The sequence below is a fragment of the Paralichthys olivaceus genome, chromosome 2 (genome assembly GCF_024713975.1).
Source record: "Paralichthys olivaceus isolate ysfri-2021 chromosome 2, ASM2471397v2, whole genome shotgun sequence".
Classification (NCBI taxonomy): domain Eukaryota; kingdom Metazoa; phylum Chordata; class Actinopteri; order Pleuronectiformes; family Paralichthyidae; genus Paralichthys; species Paralichthys olivaceus.
Window position 1 is genome coordinate 7,564,171 of NC_091094.1, and position 26,440 is coordinate 7,590,610.

Sequence of the window (26,440 nt, forward strand, 5' to 3'; positions counted from 1 at the left end):
TATATACAAAGTTAATGGTTTAACCGTAAAATATTGAGCCTTTATTATATTTCTTTGTCATAACAGTTCAATAGTTATAGATTATATATCACAGAAAATGTTTTACTTTCGGCCTCATTAACAAGTTCTGTAAAGTTAGAGTAAATAATGATATGAGCTACACTATTGGCTACAAGTACATATTGGCTTATATCGTTAGGTACAGTTTCATATCTTATGCAGTAAGAATAAGTTTTTCTAGGGGTGTGAAAAAACTGCCAATTATTCCAACATATACTCAGTTGTAGAAAAATTTAAATTCAGTTTTATCTGTATTGGAAATATGACATTAAACCCTTGAATCTTGAATTTTAAAGACACATGATGTTTTCTCCTTCTAGCACGTTAATATCAAAACAACTGAACATGATGAATACAATTAATGTATTTGCAGTATGTGCAGCAATTACATTTAAAAAGAATCTAAAATGTTTTGTGTCCTACTGCCGTCAGAATGGACCAGTCCTGTGAGGCAAATTTATTTTGATGGAGCATCTTTTTTTTTTTCTTCCCCTCACTGTAATGAAGCATTGTGCCTGTCTGTGTTTTTTATTTATTCAGCAGCCCAGAGGGACGACATGTTTCCTGCAGGGAGAACAAAAGAAAAGAAAAAAAGCACTTGGTCAAACTGTTTCATCTTGATTGAGTGAATGTGCTCGATTTAGCTGACGGTTGTTGTGCATAGTCAGGTAGTTTGCATGTGTCCGTGTGTGGTAGCGCTTAGTTAAGAGTCATTTATGATTTGCTCTGCGTGTTGGTTGATTTTAGTGTCTGTATCGCACACTGCCCACTCCGTCTTTGTGTGTGTCTGTGTGAGTGTGTGTGTGTGTGGGAGTCGGTGCGCACACATTTTATTCGTATGTGTGTTCTTTCCGCACATCCACACTTACTGTGGACATGTGTAGGTGTATGAAAGTGTTGGGTATCAACCATACATTCACACATGGGCAGGAATGCTGCACACACACACGCTCACACACACACACACACACATGCTCACACACACACACCCACACACGCACACTGAGGGAGAACAGAGGATTCAGCTGAGATCAGCAGCTCACCCTAGGCTGTCAAATATTCTGTCAGCACAACCCAAGAATCACAATTGGACTCTTTGGGAGGCATTAATTCAAAGCACCGTAACAATGCTCTCTGAAACCAAATCAACTGCCTGTAGTCAGCATATCAACTCTCAACTAACTCTCTCCCTCTATCTCCATCTCTGTCTGTCTCTGTTCTCGTCTCCTCTCTCTCTTTCACTCTCTCTTTCGCTCTCTCTCTCACTCTCTCTCTGCATTTGCTGCCTTGTCTTTTCCTTACTGCCTCTCTCTCTCTCTCAAATCTATGATTGAACTTCTAAATATGTCGCTAAAGCTGACTTACTGTACGAGCTTGCCTAATATAGAAAGCAGCATCCTCTGTAGCTCAGATCCTTTAAGAGCAACGCTGTGATTTGAAGTAAACGTGCGTCTAAACAAAACATGAGCAAAATGTACAAAACTGCTCGGTTGATATTTATATTTACGGAGGAACGGGACAGTTTTGAATAGTGATGTGAACTTGAAAGCTTTTAAATCAGAAACGTTTCAAACAAAGAGACAGTAATGGACAGCATGAATAAATGATGCCTTTGCTTTGTCTTCTTTTTGTTCTTAATTGGACAAGAAGACATTGTCTTCATAAGAGTAATGGAAATAACAGGCCTCACTGTCTCATTATAAAACTAAATACCTCTGCCAAGGAGGTTATGTTGATTTGTCTGTTTGATTACGTAAAGTGAATGAATTTTCATGAAGCTTCGTGAAAAACTTTCATGCGAATGTGGATTTTATACAGATCCAGGATTTTTTAAATCACTTTCTTTAACATTGTGAGATATTTTTTTTGCATTTTCAATTATTCCCCAGGGAATAATTATTGCACCTTGATGATAAAAATCCGGCCTCGTTAAGGGACCAGTATTTATGGGTGTTTGTAATTTGGTTGTGGACTGTTGTGCCTTGGCATATTTAGTCCATAATGCAAATAAATAGCAAGATAAAATCCCCTCATAAATTCCTCCAGCCCAAGTTGATGTAATGTTTGTCCAATCAAAACCTCAAGTTTCCAGCATGTTCACTACACAGTATAAGATATGAGGTATAACACAGAGTTAATTGATTGATATTGTGTTATCTCATTAAATGTATTTTAAACACTGCTCATCTTACTGTCATTTTATCAATATTACTACATTACTCAAAATCTGTACACTGACTTTTTTATTATATTGGCTCCAAGAAAATATTTATAAGTCGCAGAATTTCTCATTAAATCAAATGACAGATGCAGCCTCAGATTCAGCAGCCTCTGCTCTCCACAGCAATCTCAATTTGTTTAGGAATAATTCTCCTGCAGCTCCTGCTCTGTATTAGAATAATTCAGCTCTTGCATGCACCTCCATTGGAAATAAACAGAAAAAGAGAAAATCCCCTGTTTTGTATTTGCTAAATCTTCCTCCAACCATCTGTTTGCTGCCTTTAACGCACCAGTTGTGGCCAGCGCGCAGCAGAGGTGTTGGCTCTGCTTGTCAGTTGTTGGTTGTAAGTTGTATTGTTGTAAAAGCATGTTGTTTTGCCTTCAGGAAACTGCCTCATAAAAAAGAAAGAGCTCATAGAAAAGAAGAAAAATAGAGATAAATGAAAAGTTTCTTTTCTCCACTCTGTATCAGGGGGAGGAAGGACACTGGCTGCACTTTATTAACGTGCTCCATCTCTCTTGCTTTTGTGTCACATGTGATACAGAGAGCATGTGTGTGTCTGTGAGAGAGTGAAAGCAACAGAAAAGAGAGCAAACACATTTCCATTATCAGAGGTTATTCCCCCACAGTAACCTTGGTGAGAGCTGTCGCTTTTAGGCGTCTTGAAAATTGCGATGTAAATAAGCAACATCATTTATCAATTGTTTGCTTGTCTCTCATATTCAACTTCACTGTCGATGAGGCTTGATTACTTTTCCTTTTCATTTGAACTAAAGCAATTGACTCTTTAATTTTGTACTTTGATAAATTCAACAACAAAATGCACTTGACCACTGAGTGGAGACAATCTTTAATTACATCTATAACTTCCTCCTTCCTGCACAGAGAGTTAAAGAAATTTAATCCACTCAATAATCTGCACTTGCACTTTGGCTGCACTTAGTATTTTATAGCTTTAGCATTGGCACAATTTTAGATGGCGCTGCTGAATTTTCTCTTGCTCTTGAAAACATGCAGTCAAGCTTTGCATTATTGTTCCAGCAGAAGCAGAATGTACAGTTGGTGACAGACGCGAGTTGCTGCAGGCAGACAGACACACACACACACACAGTCAAGTCAAAAAGAACAAGACAGAGTCAGGGAGGAGACAGCAGAGCAGCAATGTGTCATAAAAGTTTGTGAAACAAGCACACAACTGTAAAACCAAACTATGATGCAGATGCACAACGTCCACTTTCACAGTTCATTGTTTCTTATACCGATAGCTCAACACTGTCACCTACACTACACAGTAACAGTCACTGTGGTTTGTCAGATTGTCATAAATGGATTCTTCCATCACCAACAAAATCTCAGCATGAGTTGAGTTAGAAACTACAACAATTTATTTCATATATAACCCATCCTAACTCTCCACTGTTGTGCCACAGGTCTGGCGTGTAGGAGTTACCTTAGAATGAGCCATTTATGTCAACATCAACAGTAGTTCTCTCCCATTCTGCATGTGTACCTGTAGGCCAGCGTCTCCTACTCACCAAAAAGGGGATGGGTGAGGTGAGGGGTGTTCACTCATTGCTGCTCAACACACAGAACGTACAACATGAGGACGATTTGCATTTCAAAACATTTATCACATTTTCTGAAATCCCAGTAGACTGAGTTGATCATGGAGTAATTGAAAAATGTGTGGCACAGATATAGTGTATAGATAAATATATACCGATTGATTGATTGTAAAAGAGGGTCAGGGAGGACGATGATCTTGAGACTCTCCAGCAGCTATATTTCGCTCCAGTGTTAATACTGATCTGTGTTGACTTAGTGGAATATAAACACACAATAAGACAGTGAGGAGCGATACAAAAGAAGAAGTGATGAGCCAACAGAAGAGGAAGAATGAATGAAGGAGATAAAATATGGATTTAAACGTGTGTTTGATTATAAAAAAAAACAAGAATGATGATAATGAAATGGAGACATCACAGCTCAAAGAGCTTTAACATTGAAAAACAAGTCAAAACAGGAAACAATTTGAAAGTTGTAAAAGTGTTTAGTGTTGCTGAGAAAGCATTTAAAAAAGCAGCTAATAAGGAGGCAGTTAAAAAACACAATCAACTAATAAAAAAGATATTTGGAGGAATAAAAGGTCTTACTAAAAACAGCATGTGGGACCACCCTAATATATTTTGGGTAGGCTGTTCCACAGTTGCAAAAAGCTGCAGCTCTTTGTTTTGTTGGGTTCTAGGTAGTGGTACAGGATTTAATGGCTGATAAAGGAACATAAAGCAAAAGGGAATTGGATATAGGCCGGTCCTAAGTCCTGGAGAGCTTTGTATACTCGTAGAAGGACTTTAAAATCAATCCAAGTAGATACAGAGAGCCACTGCGGTGACTGATGTGTTCTCTCATCTTTGTTTTTGTTTGCAGTTGAGCAATTCAACCGATCTAGAATTCTAGATAGGTTGCGACCTCTCAATGGACTTTTTAGGAAGCACAGTGAAAAGTGCATGAAAGCAAAAGAGTTGAAAGCATGGATACATTTTTCAGCATCTTGTTGGATCAGGAGTGGTCGTACCTTTGCAATGTTTCTGAGATGAAAGCATCGGTCACAATGTTCATATGGGACTTAAAACTTAAGTTAGAGTTAAAAATAACTTTGAGACTTCTTACTTTAAATTGATTCTATTTTTATTCTACTCTTTTCACCTTTATTTATTCTGTACTTGGGCTTCTGTAATACCCGAAGGGCTGTATATGGGCTGTATATAAAGATAGACGACTTAACAGCTCCCCAAAAGTGAAGCTGCAGTAAAGGTCATAAACCTCGCCTCCTCCATGTCCATGGGTGGGACACATCCATTTCGGTCATTTTAGGTAGTAATCACACTGAAGTTTGTTCAGGTGTTTATTTTCCCAGCATGTTTGGTTTTAAATTGGTTATTTGATGCTATAAGAATGGGATGAAACATCATGATTGACAGCTAAGACTGGCTCACGATTGGCGGAACGTGTGTGTGTTGGCGTGACCTCGCAACAGCATCAACGTCCTGTGATCGCTACTACGCAGACTTCAAGTGTGGCAGCGTTGGTATCTGTGATGTTTTGGGTTCATCTCTGGATAGTTGGAGGAAGTGGAATTTCTGTGTTATTCTTTTAGCACAAGCAAGATCATGTCAATGTTCCCAACCAATGTGTTTACACCAGGAATGGATGGCGAGTCAATGGAAAACCTGCGTTTAGCTATAAATAGCCTCGGCTCAAATGCTGGTGTTGGCTGGATATTCCCTACGGTGTGATCAGCAGGTGCAGTGTCAGTGGTGGCCTGAGGCAGGTAGCCCCTGGGATTATGCACTGGTTATGGTCGAGCTGCTTAGCCTTTAGCTGACATCTTTTTCACACATAAACACAAACACACACACAAATGTACAAACACTGCAGACAAGTGGAGTAAGACCTAGTTATTGATGTATAATCTATGTTGAACTAACCAGGAACATCTGAACAGTTGCTTATATGTTATGTTATATTAAATATGTACACTTTGCATCAATAGGTTACAACACAGTGCTCTTGCTTGTGGCCTGTACTCATCACTGTAATGTATTGATTCATTACTTTACACTTGTGCTGGATTCACAATAGACTCTGAACATATATGGCTCCCTGGACCTTGATCCATACACTGTATTCAGACAGGCTCCTCTCTTCTGGTATAGTTTCAAAAAAACAACTCTTTATTGTCACTGTCTTCAAGGTCTGAACTCACAGATGGTGGCATAAATACTGTAGATAAATTAACATGAAATGATGTCATTGAATCCTTCCCTGAATCCTGCAAAGTGAAGTTTTAGTAAAGTTGAGAAGGAGAAAAATCTGGGTCAGGGACGAGAGGTAGCATCTGTTGTAAAAGCCAAAAAAGCATGAAACCATAGATGTAAAGCTCCATGAAAATAATACTGGTGTCATCCTGCATCAAATTAAATTATATCGTATTCAGTGAAAAATTCATGAAGTCAAATGATTCATCATAACGCAATATGCAATATGCAAACCAATGTTGCACAATGCACTTGGTTTTTGTCTCAGACTAAAATCTCTGAAAAACCACAGAAGTGATTCATTCTCTACTATTGACTGTTAGACCACTGCAGCTAGACATCAACCTGATATTATCTGGTATGTTTATGCAAAGGAACTGACAGGATGTTGAGTTTTATGAGTTCAAATATCAGGAACAACAGCACCGAAGGGAGCAGAACTGAACTGAATGCACATGCTTAGCGAGGTACATACTGTACACAGCGTGTGGGACACTGTCTTCATGATGTATAAATACAGCACATGTGCACATGCATGATTGTGTGTGTGCAGACATTGTAAGCACTGTATACCATAGATGAGTGATAGGGTTTCCCCATAAGCTGTTCTATAGGCCTTGCATTCCTCTCATTGGTGGAGTTTGATGTGTACAGACCTTTCAGCTAATCTGGGAAGAATGTCGTCTGCAGACACACACACACACACACACACACACACACACACACACACACACGTGTTCCATTAAGTCCAGATCTGCGTAAATAATATAACACGAAGCAGCTAACGTTACAGGTAACTATAACCCCACAGCTGTGCCTTGGCTTTACAGTGCCCCACCAGCCCGAACCTATAAAAAGGCAAAAGCCAACACTCAAGTCTAATGAGGAGACGAATCATAGTGTGTGTAGGAGGCAAATATTCTTTCAACTTCAGCAAACGTAACGTGGTTATACGTAAAGATGTTTACAGTTGAACAATAAAATTTGCTGTATTATCAAAGATGGAAGTTACCGTAAATATTAAATATGTAATTAATAATTAACCGTCCTATTATCCTTGTGGTCAATTTGACCCCATTCCAAGTTTAACATCTCTAAATAAACAGTTGACATAATTTCTATGCTTTAAAATGAATCTATGTTTTCAATGTCCTGCATCCAAAGTCTACACATTGGTGTTCCATGGGGTCGATTTGACCTCATCAGCAATGGCCTCGATTAATGGTCGTATTATTTTCATTATAACAAGACTAACTGAGCTTAACTGTTCCGGGTCTCTCTCCCCTCTCTCCCCTCTCTCCCCTCTCTCCCCTCTCTCCCCTCTCTCTCCTCTTTTCCACCCACCTCTCCTCTCTCCCCCGTTTTTCTGCACCTACCTCAACCGGTGCTTGCTTGTGGTGGGAAATGTGTTTCTCCATAACATCGTTAGAACTCAACTTTACTATATGTGAAGTGCTTTGAGGTGACGTATGTTGGGATTTGCCACCATGCACATAAAACTGCAGTGCATTAAATAATGCGTTTGCAGACATTTCAGCCTCTCACTGTGGTTTGAAACCACGTGCAGCATCGGAGTCGTCTGAGCGAATGTACTTTTTCAACATGATCAGTCAGAAGCAATCTGAAGCTGCCGTGTGCATCATTATAATGAGCATCATGTAAATCTGTACATGGACATAAGTGTTTGTCACGTGGCAGGAGTCGTGCGAGAGAGCATAACTCAGCCCCACTTCCTCTCCCCACCCCTCCCCCTATTGTTAATGCTTCTAGATCCAGACGACCATCATTGGGTCTGTGTGTTTATTGTCTGCCTGATCTGCTTGTGCTGATTGGCTCCATCCCACCGAGCAAGGGGACAATGTTTGCTTTTGCTGTCTGCTCCGGGGAAGTCCCTCTTGTCCTCGAACAGGCAACAGTTACTAATTCAAAGTTCAAAGGATGCCAGTGCCTTCCTGGTGTGGTGCAGCATCTCCTTGTGGCTGCACGACAAGGTTAGTTAGAAACTGTGTGAGTGAGTGATCTCACAGAGGATTATAGCAATACGACTAAACATGTGAAATCCACTCGCTGCTCTGCTTTTGGCCAGAATGAGAGTGTGGTCACTCAAGATTAAAGAGAAAAAAGGAGAGGAGGTCAGACTCAACATGGTGTCAAGCTGCGATGTTAAACGGCTGCCAGCATCTGGTTTCGGTAGAAATATCACAGAAACCTAAAGCCAGCCAGAGAGTGAAAGAGAGGTGAAGAGGGTGAGCGTGTGTGAAGTGAGGGCTGGAAAACAAAAGAAAGGTGTCAGAGAACAAGTGTAGAGAACAATGCTTCTTGCACTCGCAAACTGTTGTGAGCCAGCGAGTGAACGCGAGGAGTTTGGATGTTGCTGTTCTGGGTGCCAGCTCTCCTAATGAGTCTGTCAGGGCCAGTTAGCGCAGCCGGGCCCGCCTGTGTCCCCTCCAGGCCACAGACAGCTGTTATTAGCCCCGTAATGGCATGCCACAGGGCCAGATTAGCCCTGGCACACTGGAGAAATATCAAACATTCACTTACTGCGGCTCCTTTGCTGGCTGCAGCGGCGATTCTGCGAGGCATTCATTTAGCGGCGATGCTGGCAAGCTACCTAACAAGCCACGTAAGAAAAAGTCTCCAGTGAGGGATGCAGTTAGTTTACAGTAGCTGCTCCGCTAGGCAGAGAGAAAAATAAATGTTTGGCTCGAGGATGAACAAGACACGGCACACCGCACTGTGTTGCTAATTAGAGATGTCAGGACACCAAAAAATTAGTAGTCGAAATTTCCACGATTCTCTAAAGCCACTTAGATAGCATGGCAAAAAACAAGAACAAAACAATAAATCTCATTTACTTCAACACACACTCCATTATAAAAGTATTTGGACATACACAAAACAATAGTGGCTATATGCTTCAAGTAATAAATTAAAAAAACAGCGGCATGAAAGAAAATAATGAAGTTTTCAGGTATAGCTCAATGACTGTAAGAAAAGAGCAGAGGCTGCACACGCAATGTACTAACACACACAAACACACACACATATATACTGTATCAAATGGAAAGGCTGCGAGCAGTAGGTTACTATAGTAGTTGTGACCGACCATTAAAACATATATGATCCTGAATGACCGTGACGTTTTTTGGAATTTCGGCATCAACTTGTTCCCAAAGTATCAGTTCTCGTGACCTCCCTATTGCTAATTCTGACCGACAGTCGTGTTTCATTGCTATTTCATTTAAATGTAAATATTGGAAAAGTATAAAAATACATTTTTTAGATTATGTTTCCAGACAGTGAAAAGCTGCTTTGCTGCTTCATGAGTTGTCGGCTGAGCGGGCGACGCAGCTCTGAGCTAAGTTGTAAATGAGAGTTCTTTTTGATAACGCCGTGTCATCATTATGCGAAGCATATTGACAAGATGGCCGCGGCTGTCTACTCATCTGTTTTCACCTCTCATAAAGAGCACAGGAAATCAAAACCTTACACAGCAAGTACACGCTCTCGCTGCAGCGGAAGATAACCTACACTGCACACAGGCTGTGATGGGCCTACGCTATTAGCTCAGCATACTGTTAACACATACAGTGCACTGCTCTACAGAGATTGCTGGGGTATGAATCCTTTTCTGAGCCCAATTTTCTTGAATATCTTTAAAGCACAGTATGTTACATAAGCTCCTGCATACATTGCTTTGTGTGCGCATGGAAATCAGTATGCATTTATGCCTATAAACATGATCTGCAAAGGTGTTTTAATGATGGTTCCACTGTTAAATGTAAAATTTGACTGGCTATAAATGAAAGGTGGGGCCATTTTGATTGGTTCAGGGATATTTTCTCACTTTAACTGTTAATCGCAGTGAAGCAATGAGTTTCTCACAGCATAGCAAAAAATGAAGCTCTGCCCATGAATTTGTTTGTGACTGTGTGATCTGTGTCTGATAGAAATGTTAAAATAGAAATGAGGAGAAGAGTAAAATAAGAAAGGCGTGTGAAAGAGAAAAGATGATGTGATATTTGTTCTCATTAGCAACGTGCACAGATCAAGTGTGGCAAAGCCATTAAGCACTTTATGCAGGCATGTGGTTTATTTCCTCTTATTTCCAGAGCCTGACAGATTTATTGGCTGGATGATATATATTTGCCGATATGAGCCTTTCACAGATGATATTGATGCTGATTTTATTTGAAAGAATATGTGAATATTTTCTTCATTCAAGTTCTACATTTGTTTGTATTTTTTTTTATCTTTATTTATGATATTTATTGTTAAACTGTAAAATTTGAAACCTTAATTACATTTCTTTGTCATAAGGGTTTAATGACGCATCTCAGGGATTACTGCCATTTTTTTAAAATATCTTCATTAATCTATATATACAGTATTTTTGTATTCATATATTTTTATATATATCAGATGATATATTGGTAATGGAATTGTTACACTCTCTAATATTGGTATTGGCATCTGCAACCAAAAATCATAGTAGGTGACAGAAATGACATGAAAACTGTTGACCGGCACTTTCTGAGACCAGAAATTAACATCGAGGAACCACAGGAGTGAAGTGAGATCAATGCAGTTCAGAGAAAAAAGAATTGAGATGGAGAATCAGATTTGAAGTGAACCCTGGGATGTACTGCTGCTGTGGCTGTGAACCCCACTGAGCAGCATCGCGTCTCCTCGGCAGGGACCACTTGTTGCGAATCATTAGCTTCCCAACCACAGAGGGCTTTGCCAGCGCACCGTCAGGTTGCCTCATGCAGCTGAAACTCACGCGGGGAAGTATGAGGAGGCGCTGGCAGGCATAGTACCCCACTGCACTCTAATTATCAGCTGAGAAGCGTATAGGAGGAGGGAGTCGGTCGACTACAACGGAGCTCAGGAGCCCTGGCTAACACAACAGCTTAGTTCCATTAGTGCCGCTGACGAGCAAACCTCATCCAGTTATTATGTGTGGTACATCACCATGAGGTGATGTGATTCAACGTGGCAGATAGTGTGCAGGCTTTGTGATTTGGTGGAAATATATGAAACGAAGACTGTTAAACAAAATGGGCATCATAAAACAAACTACGCAGCGTGTATGAGGCTCCGCTGAATGATCCCTGCACTCTGGACGATGAAATAAAACTTAAGTAACTTTGAAACTCAATTAGTTGGAAACCAATTTAATTCAAATCTGTATCTTTTCCCTCTGGTTTTTACTGCTGTGCTTAAGTTTCACACTGAATTTTTCTGTCCGGTGAAGAAAAGAAACTTGAAATCTCTCTGTCTTCTTCTGCCCCTCCAGAGCAGATACGCTGCTGCAGATCGAGGCGTGAGGCTCTACAGTTCCCTGCCCATGCGCCCAAACCCTGACGGCAAGAGACTGCCCTCTACTGGGGTAAGAATCATCTCTCTCTTACCCCCCCACGACCCATCCTCTCACCCTCTCACCCACGTGTACCAAAAAAAGTAATTAAACCTGTGCACATCCAGTGAGAGCCACAGTGACACGTCAGCAGCAGTGTAGACTTTGACATTTCTAGTATTTGACGGACCTCCCCAATACAAGTGGTAGCTGGGAATTCCTGTAATTGAAAGCTGAATGACTGAAAAATACGATCAGCGATATCTGTCATGACACTTCCCTCAGCCACCACGACTCCTCTCTCATCCTCCACCACCGCCACAACGAACTCTTCCCACGCCCACTCTGATAGACCTGGTCTGCCCCCCTCCCCCCCACACCATGATTGGCCACCGCAGGGCTCCCAGTAAAGCATCCGTCGGACTTGGTGGGTTGTGTGGTGGTACAATTTCACAAAAGCGTGCCGCTGCAGCTGATAGGGAGGCTACCTGCCTCGCACTGTGTTAACACTTCTTCATTGTGGCTTTTTGGACACGAGACTTGGTTTTAAAAAGGATGAACATAGATTAAATACAAAATAATTTAAATATTCTTGGAAATTTCCTTCACTTTACATCTATTGTTTTAATCATCAAAGTCTTAGAATTGTAATTGTTCATAGAGATGCTTAGAAAAAAGAAAAAGATAAAGTTTATTGAAGTTCAGTAATGCAGCACTTGTAGTACTTCGACTTTGACAAAGTGCTGGAACAGTCGCTCTACCTTGTTTGTGAAACTGCTCTTTCATTTTTTATTAAAAAAGAAACAGAAAGAAATCTTTTAGTATTGTGAAAATCATAATTAGAATCTTGCTTGTCCTGCTTTTATGCATTTATGTAACAAAGGAGAAAAAAAAAATGAAAGAACAAAAGAGCAAAAAGAGAGAATTTAATTTCATATGTCCCCTTTTTCATGTTTCACTTCATGCCGCTCCTTTTTGAATTATCTCTCCGCTGCTCCAGGGCTCAATGAGAGGACGAGAGGGTGAGTGAGGAAGAGACAGAGTGAGAGAGACAGACAAAGCGAAAGCTGCGTAATATTGTTGGTGCGCACCTTTTTTAATTACAACAGAGATTGTATTGATGTCTCAGGCCACATGTCCTAAATCATTTATCAAGGGGGGAGTGCTAACAAAGCATTTCTAAGAAACCCATCCTCTCTCAGGGCCTGGAATCATACGTTATCTAAAGTGAATATTGTTAATGCTTCTCTGTGGAGAGACCCACTTACAAATCATGGGAATGAGTTCCTTGTCAGGTTGTGAAGATGTATCAACTTCCATGTGATCCTCTGTTGTACAAATTAAACTCTGCATCTTAAGCCACATGCAGGTGTTGTTTATAAAAAGAAGAAGGCCACGCTAAAAGAGATGGAGAAACGTTCATGTGAGGAAAAGAACATTTCTAAGGCTACATCCATACCAGTACTACATTTCTGTTTGAAACTGCATCAACTGCTTCAGATTCCCCTGGTGTCCACACGATCGGAAGATTCGGAAGAGTTTGGAAACGCTGCTGACCCCCGTTTAATCAGGTTTTAGTCTGGACTGTGTCTCGGTTCGGGAGCCGCAGCCTTCAGAGGATTGCGTCATAGTGGCACGACTAGACTGTCTAAATTCAAAGACAGCCGACCCCCGAGCAACAGAGGCTCCACGGGGTGGATTCATCACGGCCCAACATGAAAAAGTGTGTTTCAAAGATGGTGGCGCCAAGTGAGGCCAAAATCTAAAAAATATTTTAAATTATAAGTCAACCGAACAGCTAATGGTACACATGTTTAAGAAAAAAAAAAAAAAGAGACATCTGTTCAATGTTTTTAATCAGCTGAAGAACTTTTTCACCTGTAACTCTGTAGCCAGGCGACGGCTGTAAGGGCGGGATCAGCTGCTGATGCAATAAGACCAGACCGTCTCATTTGGGTTAGGCTGACAGGGTCCTCTGAAGGATGCGACCCCTGATTTGAGACACAGCTGTGGACACTCAAAGCCGCTGGCCAATTGGGACGGTGCAGTCACGACGTGGCCTTCGTTTGAGTCCTGGGGACGAGGATGAGAACTAATACAGGGCCAAAACGCTGATGTGAACAGAGATCGTTTGAAAATGCAGTTTTCAAAGAAATATTACTACTACTACTTGCTTTGGATCTGCAACAACTTAAAGATTAGATCTCCTGCGTGTGCAGATTAGAATTTATCACAAAGAGACATGTTTTCTGTCATTTCCTTTGTTATTACCTGGCTGTGCAGTCTCAGTACAGTAGAACACTGTCGCTGCGTGGAGAGGAGGAGGAGAATATAAACCACTTAACATGCAGGAGGAAACCAGACGTTTTTCCATTGCACTTATCAGGTGTTGTGGTGAGAGCAAGTGTCAAGGTGCAGTAGGTCCCTGCACCCCCCTCCCTCTCACCCATCCTCTCCTCCTTCCTCCCCTCTTCCTTCCCCTGCACACCCCCTTTTATTTTCCCCCTGATCTTTATCTCTGTCCCTCCCTCACCTCCCCACCACCACTCACCACCATCGGTTCAGTTAAAAGTGGGCTTGGCACTTCCGCAGCAAAACCCCTACACACACACACACACACACACACACACACACACACACACACACACACACACACACACACACACACACACACACACACACACACACACACACACACACACACACACACACACACACACACACCACTTCTTTTCTCTCTGTCAAACTAACCTCCGACTTCTGCTCTTCACCTCTGTGTTTCCTGTCAAGGTGCACTGCCCCCCTCCCTCCCTCCCCCCAACCACTGACTCTGCCCCCGCAACCTTTTTCCTTTTCTTTCTTTCAACACCTATAATGGCTCTAAATGCCTCCAGTTCATTTTTTAAAACACTCAGTGCAGAGGGCGTGACCCACACATACGCTCTGTACCGATCTTGCCGATCCCTGCATATATTAAAATATGTGTGTGTGGTCCAGCTATTACTGGGGGAAATTAATTCAGTTTATTATGAGAACTTGTTGTGTGTGTGTGTGTGTGTGTGTGTGTGTGTGTGTGTGTGTGTGTGTGTGTGTGTGTGTGTGTGTGTGTGTGTGCACCTGTATTTCTGTAGTTATGAGATATGCCATTTTGATTCTATACCATCATTGTGAGGACATTTTGTCTGGTCCTCACAAATTCAAAGGGCTGTTTGAGGGATAAGACTTTGTTTTAGGGTTTGGGTTTAGAATACGGTTTAGGATAGGATGAGGCATTTAGTTGTGATGGGTGAGGGGCTAGGGAATGCATTATGTCAATGAGTGTCCTGACTACTATTGAGAGACAAGTGTGTGTGTACTTGTACAATTATCTTTGTGAGTAACTCTCTCAAAAACATGTCCCAGGACACTTTGACAACCGACCTTCATATTAGTGGACGACCCACTCTACCTCCTGAGCCAAAACCTAATCCAGTACAACATTTTGTGGGTTTGAACAGTGCTTGGCCTTGACTTGAGCCACCATTGTGTCAGGTATAGTTTTGTCATCAGTCAGCATCTGCATCCGCAACGAAACAGGCCCAGTGACACAAAATAACGAAATATGTGTAAAGTGATGCACATGGACTCTCAAAGCTGCTGGATTGGAGGTTGGCTGGATGAGCGTCAAGTCTTTTATTTGCAGGGAGTGAAACAGTTTGAGCTAACACTGTACTTGTTGTTGTTTTAGCTCCACTGTCTTGACAGTGATACATGGGTTGAAGGTTCAGAATCTGCTGTAGCGCAGAGATGACAGGATCGTTTCAGGACTCACTCCTCTTTCTCTCGCTGCCTCTTTCACTAGGTTTCTAGATCTCTCTCTCTCTCTCTCTTTCCAAGCTGATTTGGAGCCTTGCATAGTCAATTATGAAGGCAGTGAGAGATGGTGTGGGGGCTCCAGCTTCCATATTTTGGTGTGATATTAATATTGCATGAGGACTATTCTGTAGCGAATATCTAAGAGACTGCCTATTAAAGCAGCACCAGGAGAAGAATGTGACACACACACACACACACACACACACACACACAGAGAGAGAGCAGGGGTGAATCAGTCAGGATAAGGCGCAGGTTGTTATAATTAGTGTTTTCCAGATTTATTTTGGTGGGATAATAAGAGTGACTCATTTTCCTGTTTAAGATGTCATGTTTGTTTATCTTGACATGGTTCACATCACACTATACAGTGAGCGTGTTTGATGTTGGCAGGAACTGAGGGATGTTCCACTGTAATTGTGCTAACAATGGAATATTTTAACACGCCAACGGAATAAACAAAGAAAACTGAGACACGAAACAAATGCAAACTATGAAAACACAATGTCAAGATAAGTGTAATATTGAGAACCAGGAGTGATCTGATGACAGGCTATTTTTTTTTTTTTTTTCTGCTGTTGGGTGGGTATCAGTGATGCATACAGTAAATGTCAACAGGCTGAGCAGATCCCCGTCGATGACAGAAAGCCTCGGCATGGACAATTTTGATTGCAGAGTGGTGGTGACACCGGAGGGCCTGTGATAGACATCTCACTACACACTACCACTGATTGTCTGACGCGCACTGATGAGCCTCTGGTATTAATATAACCCACATTAATACAGTAGGAAAACATAAATGCTCATAAAGATATTTTTGTGTTTTGTAAAATTCATGTTATCATTGCAGTAGGGTTAGTTTATTTTTCCAAACTTAAAATCATATATATATATATATAAATATATACCATGTACTTTTTGTTTTTGCTCAATTAGCGAATATTTTATTTACCTAAAGTCATTAAGTTGAAAATTGTCAAAAATAATATTTTATCGCAGTTATCATAATAGTTAAAGGTTCAGTGTGTAGAATTTAGTGACACCTAGTGGTGAAGTTGCATGTGCCAGCTGAATACCCCTCACCTCCCTCTAGCCTTCCAGACATGACAGAGAACCTGTGGAAACCTTCGGTGCATTAAAACATTTTTTAAATGTGTTTTAGTTTGTCCAGTTTGATTGACTGTAAAAAACATGTTAGTCTCTGTGGAGAGGACCCGCTCCAGATGTACACATAATGTATTCAAATATAAACGGCCCATTCTAGGTTAAATAAAACAATTCATACAATTTAGATTATTTCACACTAGTGAAAACATCACCAGGAATATGTTATATTGAATTTTTGCCAATAGATCCCTTTCACCTAAATCTTACACACTGGACCTTTAATAGGTTACCCTGTCTTACAATGTAGCTGTTTGCAATTAGAAAACAAAAACTACCACGTGTAGTGGTAGTTCACTGAAAAAATGTACTCTAGACAGTATGATAGGATATCAAAACTGTATTTGATTGTCTACAGTAAAGATTTTTATGTTTTTGTGAGTCCCAAATACTCTGCGCTTTGCTCTGGATAAGTCAAACCGTACCACACTGTCCATGCTGCTTCTGAGTAAACATCTATTATTCTCACTCGCGCTGCCAAACCAGGCAGGCTGCTGCAAATCTCCTGCATATCAAACATAATAATCACCAGACACAGTTTCTCTCAGAGGACTCGGACCTGCGAACACGTTCATGAAGTTTTCCTATACAATGTTTTCCCTCCTGTTGTGTCTTTGCTATAGACACAGTCAAAAAGCCCAGAAGGCCCTGGCACTTGAGTCGACACAGACAGTTAGTCTGGAGCCCAGACCATCACTCTGGGCCAGACGTTGAACAAGTGCTCGATGACCTTACAGCACCAGCTGGAGTTTAAGGTCTTTAAAAAGGCTGATTCTCCACAGTAATATCATCGTCCATGCCTCAAAGAGGCTGGATTAAGGCCCACTTTCCCCCTCGCTGAAATCTAACAAATGTGTGGAAAAACATGGCAGCCAAAGCCAATGTGGAGGGAGAGAGAGAGAAGAGGAGACAGGAAAAGAAGGGAGAAAGAAAGTAAGGGAATCTCACTCCACACCCCCACACTCCTCCTCCCCCACCCCACCCTGCTAGTTATATCAATGTAGTTGGCTTTCTCTGAAATTCAAATGGCAAAAAGAAGAAGAAGAAAAAAAGAAACCTCTGGCTTTGGAGGGGTGGGGGTGTTGAGAATGAGAAAAAGACCTGCCATCTATGTATTAGTGCTCTGTAAATATTACATGAGATCCACATTCACTCAGTTGTTTGGCATTACTTCCACTGGATGGGTATATTATTTTAGAAACCATGCCTTGTTTATGGAGAGGCATGACCTACTTCCAGACTCTCTCTTGCTCTCTCTCTCTCTTTCTCTCTCCTCTCCTCTCCCTTTCTCTCTCTCTCTTTCTCTCTCCTCTCCCTTTATCTCTCTCCTCTCCCTCTCCCTTTCCCTTTCCCTTTCTCTCTCTCTCTCTCTCTCTCTCTCTCTTATTCGCCCTCAATCTGCAAAATCTCAACCGCTCGTCCCTGCTGAACAATTACAAGGCAGAGAGACCCAAATGGAGATGTTTGTAGAAAACAACATGTGTATAATTAAGGTTTAATGAGCTCTTGTCAGGGTGGAATGTGCAATTAGATTGGTAATAGAAAATTCTGCCTGAGCGTTCGTGGCAGGGGCTGGATGTGGAGTCAGCGTGGCAGTGAATGAAACAACAGTGAATTATTTTGAGCCGTATTGACAGAAGTGGATGGTGCTGGATGCTGCATTTAGATTTAAATACACGTTGAAGTCCCAAATACAGAAAGACCGTTCTCGTTGTTTTTCCTTAGTGGTGCTCTATTGTGCGTTTTCGCTAAACTTGTGCACACCAGGTTGGTTTCTTAGGAAAACGGTTCTTAAACAGCAAATTATCGTAGATGCTTCACCGCCGCAGAGTGACACAATATGAGTGATTGGAATGGAGAGGGTCAAAAAAATCATAGTTTAAATAAATATTTTAAAAAGGGCAGAGCTTTTAAAACAAATTATGAATAAAAAATTTTTATATATTTTTCAAATTTACATTTACTGTGGTGAAGTAGCACAGGGAAAGATAATCATGTTGATTTAGGAATGGCACACACGGTTTATGGAGAAAGTTTTGGTCCAGCATAGGAACAACTTGTTTAAAATCTCAAATGAGACTCGTGACCACTGAGCAATGGCAAAATTACAGTTTTTTTTCATGTTGCTGTTACATCATCCACCGGCGATGATAATTTTATCTTTGACCAATTTGCTGATTATTGGTTATTGATTGTTATTGGAAGCAGGGAACCAACAGACATTTATGAATATAGTTGCAAAAAATATTTTCTTTTAATATCTGGTGCTTTTTAAAGCTTGACACACAGACCAGCCACATATCCCAATATATTGGTGAGCAGATAATATCAACTGTCAAGAATCTTCCACTGACTCACAAACACATCTGTAAGAAACGACTCTCTGAGGACGAGGTGATGTATGCAGATATTTACTGAATGCTCAGATTGCTGCATGGCGTTACTCTCTCTATAGGTTTGTGCTTTTTCTGTTCCAGAGACTCACGACTTTCTCCACCAGGCCCTGTGTCTTTTTTAATAAGGCACTTGTGAGGGCAAAAAAAAAATAAAAAACAGGTATCTTGCTGCTCTCTTTTTTCTGCTCTGACAGTCTTTCTCTTGACTTGGTGAAATTGCTGATTGTGGGTCTGGTGGAGAAGACGATCCGCACACACACATAAACTCACAGACAGAGAGAGAAAGAGAAAGAGAGAGAGAAATCGTGTTTGGCTCTTTCTGAATTACTTGACTGGTCCCTGAAAGAGAGGGCCCTTTTGTTGGCTTCCTCAGGGACTGCCCTTGAAAGGCCCCTATTGTGCGGTAAGCACTATGATATCATGCAAGTGGATTTAATAGATTTGATGGAACACACAGACATGGATATGAAGCCCTCGTGTGATGGGAAGCAGCCTGTTTCAGGAGATCAGAACCACGTTTAAAGAAATTAAATGTTCTGATATTCCAGGAGCTTTTATTGCAAGATAATAATTATTGATTGACTCCAATCGACTAACACGACCAATTGAATTCATCTTTACAGCACAAACAGTATGTTTTGGTATATTGTTTTGTTTCGGATTTGTGTATCGCTTGATTATCCGTGTCTGTGGTTAAACCTGAGTTGTGCTGGAAGTCAGTGGGGAGGTGGTGGGGGGGCTGAATGTCAGCGATGTGTTAGCTTTGTTTTCATTGTGTTAACAGGAGCACAATGGTGCGATTGTGTGGCGATCTGAAACCCTACACCTACCCAGAGCTTTTGAGGGTCAGAGATGGGGGAGGTGGGGGAGATTTGAGTTTGTGTGTGTGTGCATGTGCGTGTATGCGTGTGTGTGTGTGTGTGTGTGTGCGTGTCTGTGCCTTTAGCCCGACTAACCATGCATTCTTAAAGACCAAGAAACCGAACAGTAATCCATCCAGCATACCATCTAAACCATTCTGCTCCACCGGCTCGCTCACATACCAGATCTGCTCATCCAGAGTTCTTGTAAAACGCTCTCATTTTCTAAACATAAATAATGTGTTTCTTTCTTTTTTCTTTTCCTCTTTTTACCTTGTATTCTGTCTCATTATTCTTAAGGTGCCATCCGAGGAGTGGCCTGCCTCTTGAAACCCCTCAGTGTGATGGACAAGACCATAAAGCGAGCGCAATAAACCTGAGATGAATGTTATATCTTAACACTGATAGAGGCAATTAAGTCCATCATAAGCGAGAGAGGGAACACTCTTCTCTGGGGACTCATTCACTTGCATGGTTTAACATGATCCCCGGCTAAATGCCTTATTTTATTTCTCCTCTCAGCTCACAGCTTAGAGTCAAGCACAAATTAAGCTGATGTGTTTTTTTTCACACAATTTAGTCTTTCTGTCTGATCTGTCCTTTTCTGTCATCATGTGACTCCCTCCCTCTCTCTCTCTCTCGCTCCCTCTGTCCTCCCCATTTCGTCGTATTTGTCATGGTAATGTAAAAAATCTCAGCTGCTCCAATTCATTTTGTGCTCTTTCAGTCGAGAAAGAAGGGCAATTCTGTTTCTCCTCAGTAGTTTCTGTGTGTGGAGGTTGAAATGTAATGAAGACCATATTTCATCTGCGTGGAGTCATATGACTGGGCGTGGCCGAACAGGTCTGTAATGGGAAAATAAATATTATGGAAGGTCTAACTTTGTTATCTTTATCTCGCTGGGATCAATGTGTGTATTATTGGATAGGATACATTACACAAACACGTAGGCATGCACACAATGTGCGCACATTCAGAGCCAGGAGCGTAATGCAAGCATGCTCAGGTTGTGTATACGATGTGCTAGCATGCACGTACATAAGGAACACATAAAGGTGAAATACACAATGCAGCAGCAGCAGAGATATCACAAATGTACACAGGCAATCCATATCTCCTCTACAGCACACCATCCCCCAGTGCTTTGGTTATGTCTGTGTGTGTGTGTGTGTGTGTGTGTGTGTGTGTGTGTGTGTGTCTGCCATCGAGTCATTGAATGCTCTAATGACCACAGTCCTGACACAGGTATTTTGACTGCTGCCTCTTTCCATTCGCACAATGACTGACATGTGATTAGTTACGCAGGGGTGAAAAACTAGGGAGGCGCACGCTGTTACCATGAAAAGAGACTTGGGGGGGGGGGGGGGTTAAGTCCTCCTCTCTCCGTGTCTCCTGCCTCATCTTTCTTTAAATCTAAAACGTCCCTGACTGCAGTTACTCGTTGTGCGATTTTGTATTCAGTGCGTACAGTAAAGCACAGCTGGGCTCGCTGCGACCTTATGAGAAAAGCCTCTTGTATAGATCACTGCAGGTTAGCGGTGCTGTAGCACAGAATGCAAAATAACTGCTGTAGCAGGAAGATGGAATTGATACAAAACTGATCTGAAAATGCTTTTGTCGTACGCAGAGATGCTCTGCTGCTTTATTGATACACTAAATTGCGAATTGACCAGATTAAATACATGTCGTATCTATTCAAATGAGATCCAATGAAAAGTTAAATATGAGCAAATTAGAGCAATAGCATCCAAACTACTTTGTATTGGCAGTCACCCAGAGTTTTAATATTCAAATTGGTACTTAAAGGGGAAAAAATATCTGAAATGGATCAGCGCAGCCCTGTTTGACTTTGATATGGAAATAAAAAGTTTAAAATGTACGATATATTCACAGATTGAATTTAATAGAAATTGGTGCCAAACAGAAGAGTTTAAAGAAAACCTTCAATGAAACGAACTATTTGGAGCAGACCTCAAGCTTCCTGAGAGTTTGTTTCATAAACGTGCTGCATGGAACCTGAACGCTGCTCCTCCATGTTTTGTTTGGGGACAACGAGCAGATCTCGGATGGTTCCTAGCGCAGCAACAGATCAGAGATATTTTGGCCTTAAACCAATTATAGGTTTCTAAATCCTAACTTTTCACACTTTTAAAAAAGTTTCATGATATAATCTTCCATGGGAAACTTAAACCAGTTTTAAGGGTCTTTGTTCAAAGCCTTTGAAAAGCTGCATTTCTGATGTGTTCCAGTCAACAGTTGTTCTGTAACCTCTATGACTGTGGTGCACTTCCTGCATCAAACTGACATTGGTTTGGCTTTACACAAACACAAAGCTATTTATAGCCTCTCCCGCTTTATTTTCTCCCTCCCATTCGCTCCCTCTCTATCTCTCTCCCTCTCATGTATTTGCATTTGTACTATGCAAACAGGAGTCTGGTGTCAAGTGCGTCAGTTGTGCAGACCTTGCTTGTCCCTTTTCTTTCTCGAGCCTCAATCTATAGCTTCGAATGTTTCCCCCTTTACTCCTATCCTCCATCTCACTGTAGCTTTCCACGTCTCTCTCTTTCTCTCTCACCTTCACCCCCTCCCCCGCCGCCCCCTCACCCACCAGCTCTCTCCCCCCCTCTCTGTCTGTGTTTTCCTTTGCTCGATTGTTATGCTGTAGATTTGACCGCTATGATTAATGACCTCAAAGCCTCAGGAAAGCAAACAGAGAGACAAACCTCCCCTTTTCTCATACTGGATGTCAACTGTTCACGCCGAGCATGCAAGGACTTCTGGGATATAGGATCTACATGGAGTCAGAGGCGTGAGAGAGAGGCTTCACAAAATTTCATCTGATTTCTGCACACAACAAGTCCACCTGACAGACAGACCAGCTTCCACTGACCACTGCTATAAAATCACCAAAAATTATTAACTTATACTTTCTTTATATTTGATTTGTTAAACAATGGAATCATAAACAATAGTAAATTTTGATTTTGTGTCCCAGCATTTCAGAGATGTTTGAGATCTTCCATGTGTTTGATAGTTCTATTAAACAATAGTGAAGACGGATAGAATGATCATCTCGCTCAGGTTCAAATTAGTACAATATTTACCCGATAGCATTTTCTGGCAGCTGGAAGCCAGAAAGTCAATGCTACTAAATTGCTCCAGCATGTAGGTTAATGTACAAATTATTCTGTTTATGTCTGGATTAAACATATGCAATATAAGATGATTAGTGAACACTAGGGTTTAGTCTGCCAATGTTTACCCTTGGTCTGTGTCAGGCAATGGTTCCCTATATTTCCAGACCAGGCTAATTGACTCTAGCTTCACTTTTACTGTGCAGACATGAGAGAGGTAACTCTCAGCAAGAAAGTAAAATGTTAAACTATTCCTTTCGACTTCAGAGACGAGTCAGATGATTAAACTCTGATTGACAAGGGGTAAATTCAATCTGAGAGCTAGACAACCTTGTAGAGGTTTAATTTAAGGTTCTAGAGATTTCTTACCAAAGTTTCCTCTTTCTGCACTCAGCATATTTAATGTATCTTTAGCTTAACAGACCACTTACTAACCACCTTGATTTGGATCCTGTTTGTTATTCTAACAAACCTGCCCTCTGTGACTCCTTCCCATCGAGCAGCACCAGCACCAACACAGACTTCACTTTGCTCTCTGGCATCCTGGATATTTTTTTCCCGGTCTTTGCTCATTCAGATCTGGTTTGAAAATAACATTTTCCCAGACACCATCACATCGAGCACAATGTGATTAGGACAGAATGTAAAATCATTTCCAAGAGCAATAAAGTAAGTGATGTCATTTTCATTGCAGAATACAGTGATTGTTCTTCCTGCAAACTAATAGTGCTATCAGACAGAAATCATTGCACCAGAAGTAACAGTTCCATTACAGGCTGAATGATAACTTAGAACGGGGCCTTGAATCGAATAATGATGCAAGGAACTGCCTTCATATTCTAGTTTGTTTGGTGTAGTGTCATGTGTAAAGACACAAATGCAAGAAAATGGCATTGAAGTTGAATCTATCTATAATTCAACAAGAACATATTAAAATATCTAATAAAAAAATCCTGAAAGGTTTAGCATTGAAGGGCATAGAGTACATAAATTTAGCCCATGGAAGCTACGGCTCATTAGATGTGGTGAAATATGGCTATGAAAAAAATATAGCCCATTTTCAGTCCCCGCCCACAGCTTGAGAAGCCCAGGTTACTGTATTCGCATCCATCCCATTACTTGACCTTACAGTAGCAGCGGTAATTTATCTCAGCCACTACGAGCTGTTTTGAGGTGTGTTTTGTTTCCTCGTAAATGGCTGGTGCCAAATAATGTCAGACGGAGAGGCAGGGAAGGCCTTTGGGAGCAAGTGTGAGTGTGTCCTTGTGTGTGTGTGTGTGTGTTTTCGTGTTTCAAGCTGCGGCCTCTGGCTTTGACCCCAGTGTTATTCACACTACAGCCAGAATAAGCACTCCATTGCCACTACTGCTGCTGCTACAGCCCTCCTCTTCTTTATCTCTCTCATTCATGGTCTCTGTTTTTTTTCTCCCCCTGTATAATATCTCCCCTATGCCACTAGCCACTTACACATGATCTTTACCCACTCTTTTACCATTAGCTCAAGGATACACAGTCCCTTGTCTTTGTCACCGTCCCCCTATCTCAAACTGTAACCTTTCCTCGAGCCTAAACTCCCCTTTGGGCTTCTTCATGTTGGTGTTTCTGAGCTCTGAATTACCGGGGCTGTCTCGTCCTTGTTTCTCTGGTAAAACAAGGACAACGCTAAAGGTTTTTCTCACCTCTTGGAGTCGGTGTGGTCGCTGACTCATTAGCTGGTCGGCAGGGTTGCTCAAAGTTTTCGTTTCTCAGCCATGCTTCTGGTTATGGTGTTTTCTGTAAAAAAAAAAAAAAAGATTGAAAATTCTTTATTAGTCCTGTCATGTGGTTACCCCATGCCCTGTAAACACCTCACATACACAAACAGGTGACATACAGTTCTATTTTATTCCATCAAGCCAGCTAACAGTTAGTAAATACAGTTACTTGTCATGTGCTATGCTAACACCATTGGTAGGCTACTGCTTATGCATTAGCATTACCATTAGCTTTTGCATGGCTGTAGCATTAGCCAGCATGGTAGCATGTTAAGCTAGCACTCACATTCACACAGGTACCATTTAATCTTGCTTTACTATACCTACACAGATAGTCCACGACCTGAAGTTAGAAATAACCTAACAACACAGTTTTATTTCAGTGTTCTTCACCTTCACGCAGGGTTTCCTGGTCCCACTAGCAAACAGGAAGTGGGAGATTCCTTCTCTATTTGTTGAGGGGGGGAATCTGGAGTGTACCACCTGAGTCCAGAGGTAGTTTCAAAGAAATGCTGCTTTAAGTACCCATATAATATAGCATTTCTGTGACAGACTAGCTGAGGGGAAATGCTGATGTGCACATGTTTGAATTTCACATCATGCAGAGATTTGCTACTCGATTTGTCCGATTTATGGTTTGTCTTGTAGGAGGGGCTTCCGGTATAAAGCCAGGGGATAGATGCTCCTCTCTCGAGACAGTTAAGTGGAGACCTGGAGAATGCGAGCAGACACTAGAGCCCAAGATTTAGGGGCAGACTAATTGATGCAATCTCATATTTAAGTGACTTAAGTACCTCATAGTGGCATTAAAAGAAAACTCACTAATGTCACCCGGATTTATTCAGTGCAGGCAAAGGATGTATAGACCACATTTCTTCCATAAAGTATTCATGATATGTCAGAACCAAAGCATTGGGCAGATGAAATGCCATGTCTACATGTATCTGTCAGTGGAAATGGATCTGCTACAAGTGTGAAGCTCTCAGTGTTGTGTGTGAGTTTATCTGTTGTGCCTTTGTGGACTTAAACATTTCCGATCAACATGTACATTATGACATGGACTCCCTTCAGGTCATCAGGGACAGGTTTACTCAGGGACTCTAAACTGAGCTGGGTGAAGCTGCTTTTAGTGTCGAGACCCACCAGTGGAACAAGCATCCGGCTACAAATGTCATCAAAATATAATCACACTATTGTTTGCTGTGGTTTACCAACAACCTAATTTTATTATTTAACTATTTAGTCCCCTGTTTTTGCTTTTGTTTGTTTTAATTGTCTCCTAAGTGGAATTCTAATGGTTTCTAAATGTCTTATTTTAAATATTTTTAATTATTCTGTGCCTCTGTAAAGCACTTTGAACTGCCTCTTTTTTATTGTCTTATAAATGAAATTTTAATGTCTTCTTAATGTCTTGTTTTTAATGTATTTTCATGCTTCCATAAAACACACTGAATTGCCTTGTTTCTGAATGGTGCTATATAAATAAAACGTGCCTTCCCTTGTGACACCAGTGTGTGTGTGTGTGTGTGTGTGTGTGTGTGTGTGTGTGTGTGTGTGTGTGCACATTTAACATACACACAGTCTCCGGCTGTAGGCAAGCTGAGGTGAAGAGTGTGAGTTACACAAGCTTTGACAGGGCCTAATTATACGTGTCTCTAATGAACTCTAATTACTGACATCCACCAGAGCATCGAGGTCTTTAAGCCGAGGACTTGGAGTCATTAGACTGCTGTGTTACACTGTTTCTCCATCTCCGCTGACTGTTTCCTGTCCGTGTTGTTGATGTGTCGCTCTGTTTTCTCATTTTTCTCTTTCCCTGTCT

General features: G+C 41.3%; 1 protein-coding gene and 1 long non-coding RNA gene across 5 annotated transcripts in view; one reads left to right on the forward strand and one right to left on the reverse strand.

Moving 5' to 3' along the window:
- On the reverse strand, positions 1 to 26,437 carry LOC138411983 (uncharacterized). Its single transcript, XR_011244473.1, has 4 exons — positions 25,012 to 26,437; positions 24,544 to 24,637; positions 3,732 to 3,856; positions 1 to 624 (listed from the first exon to the last, which is right to left on the reverse strand). It is a non-coding gene; the product is annotated as an uncharacterized lncRNA (long non-coding RNA).
- Positions 1 to 26,440, forward strand: part of tox2 (TOX high mobility group box family member 2) — a 110,477-nt gene that overhangs the window by 38,794 nt on the left and 45,243 nt on the right. For 3 of the 4 annotated variants that reach the window (XM_069533928.1, XM_069533913.1, XM_069533932.1), the window contains exon 2: positions 11,399 to 11,491. The exons of the other annotated variant lie outside the window; for it this stretch is intronic. In XM_069533928.1, coding sequence (XP_069390029.1) covers positions 11,450 to 11,491 — 42 coding nt within the window. In that variant the 5' untranslated portion in view covers positions 11,399 to 11,449. The remainder of the gene's footprint in view (positions 1 to 11,398; positions 11,492 to 26,440) is intronic. 4 annotated transcript variants of the gene reach the window in all.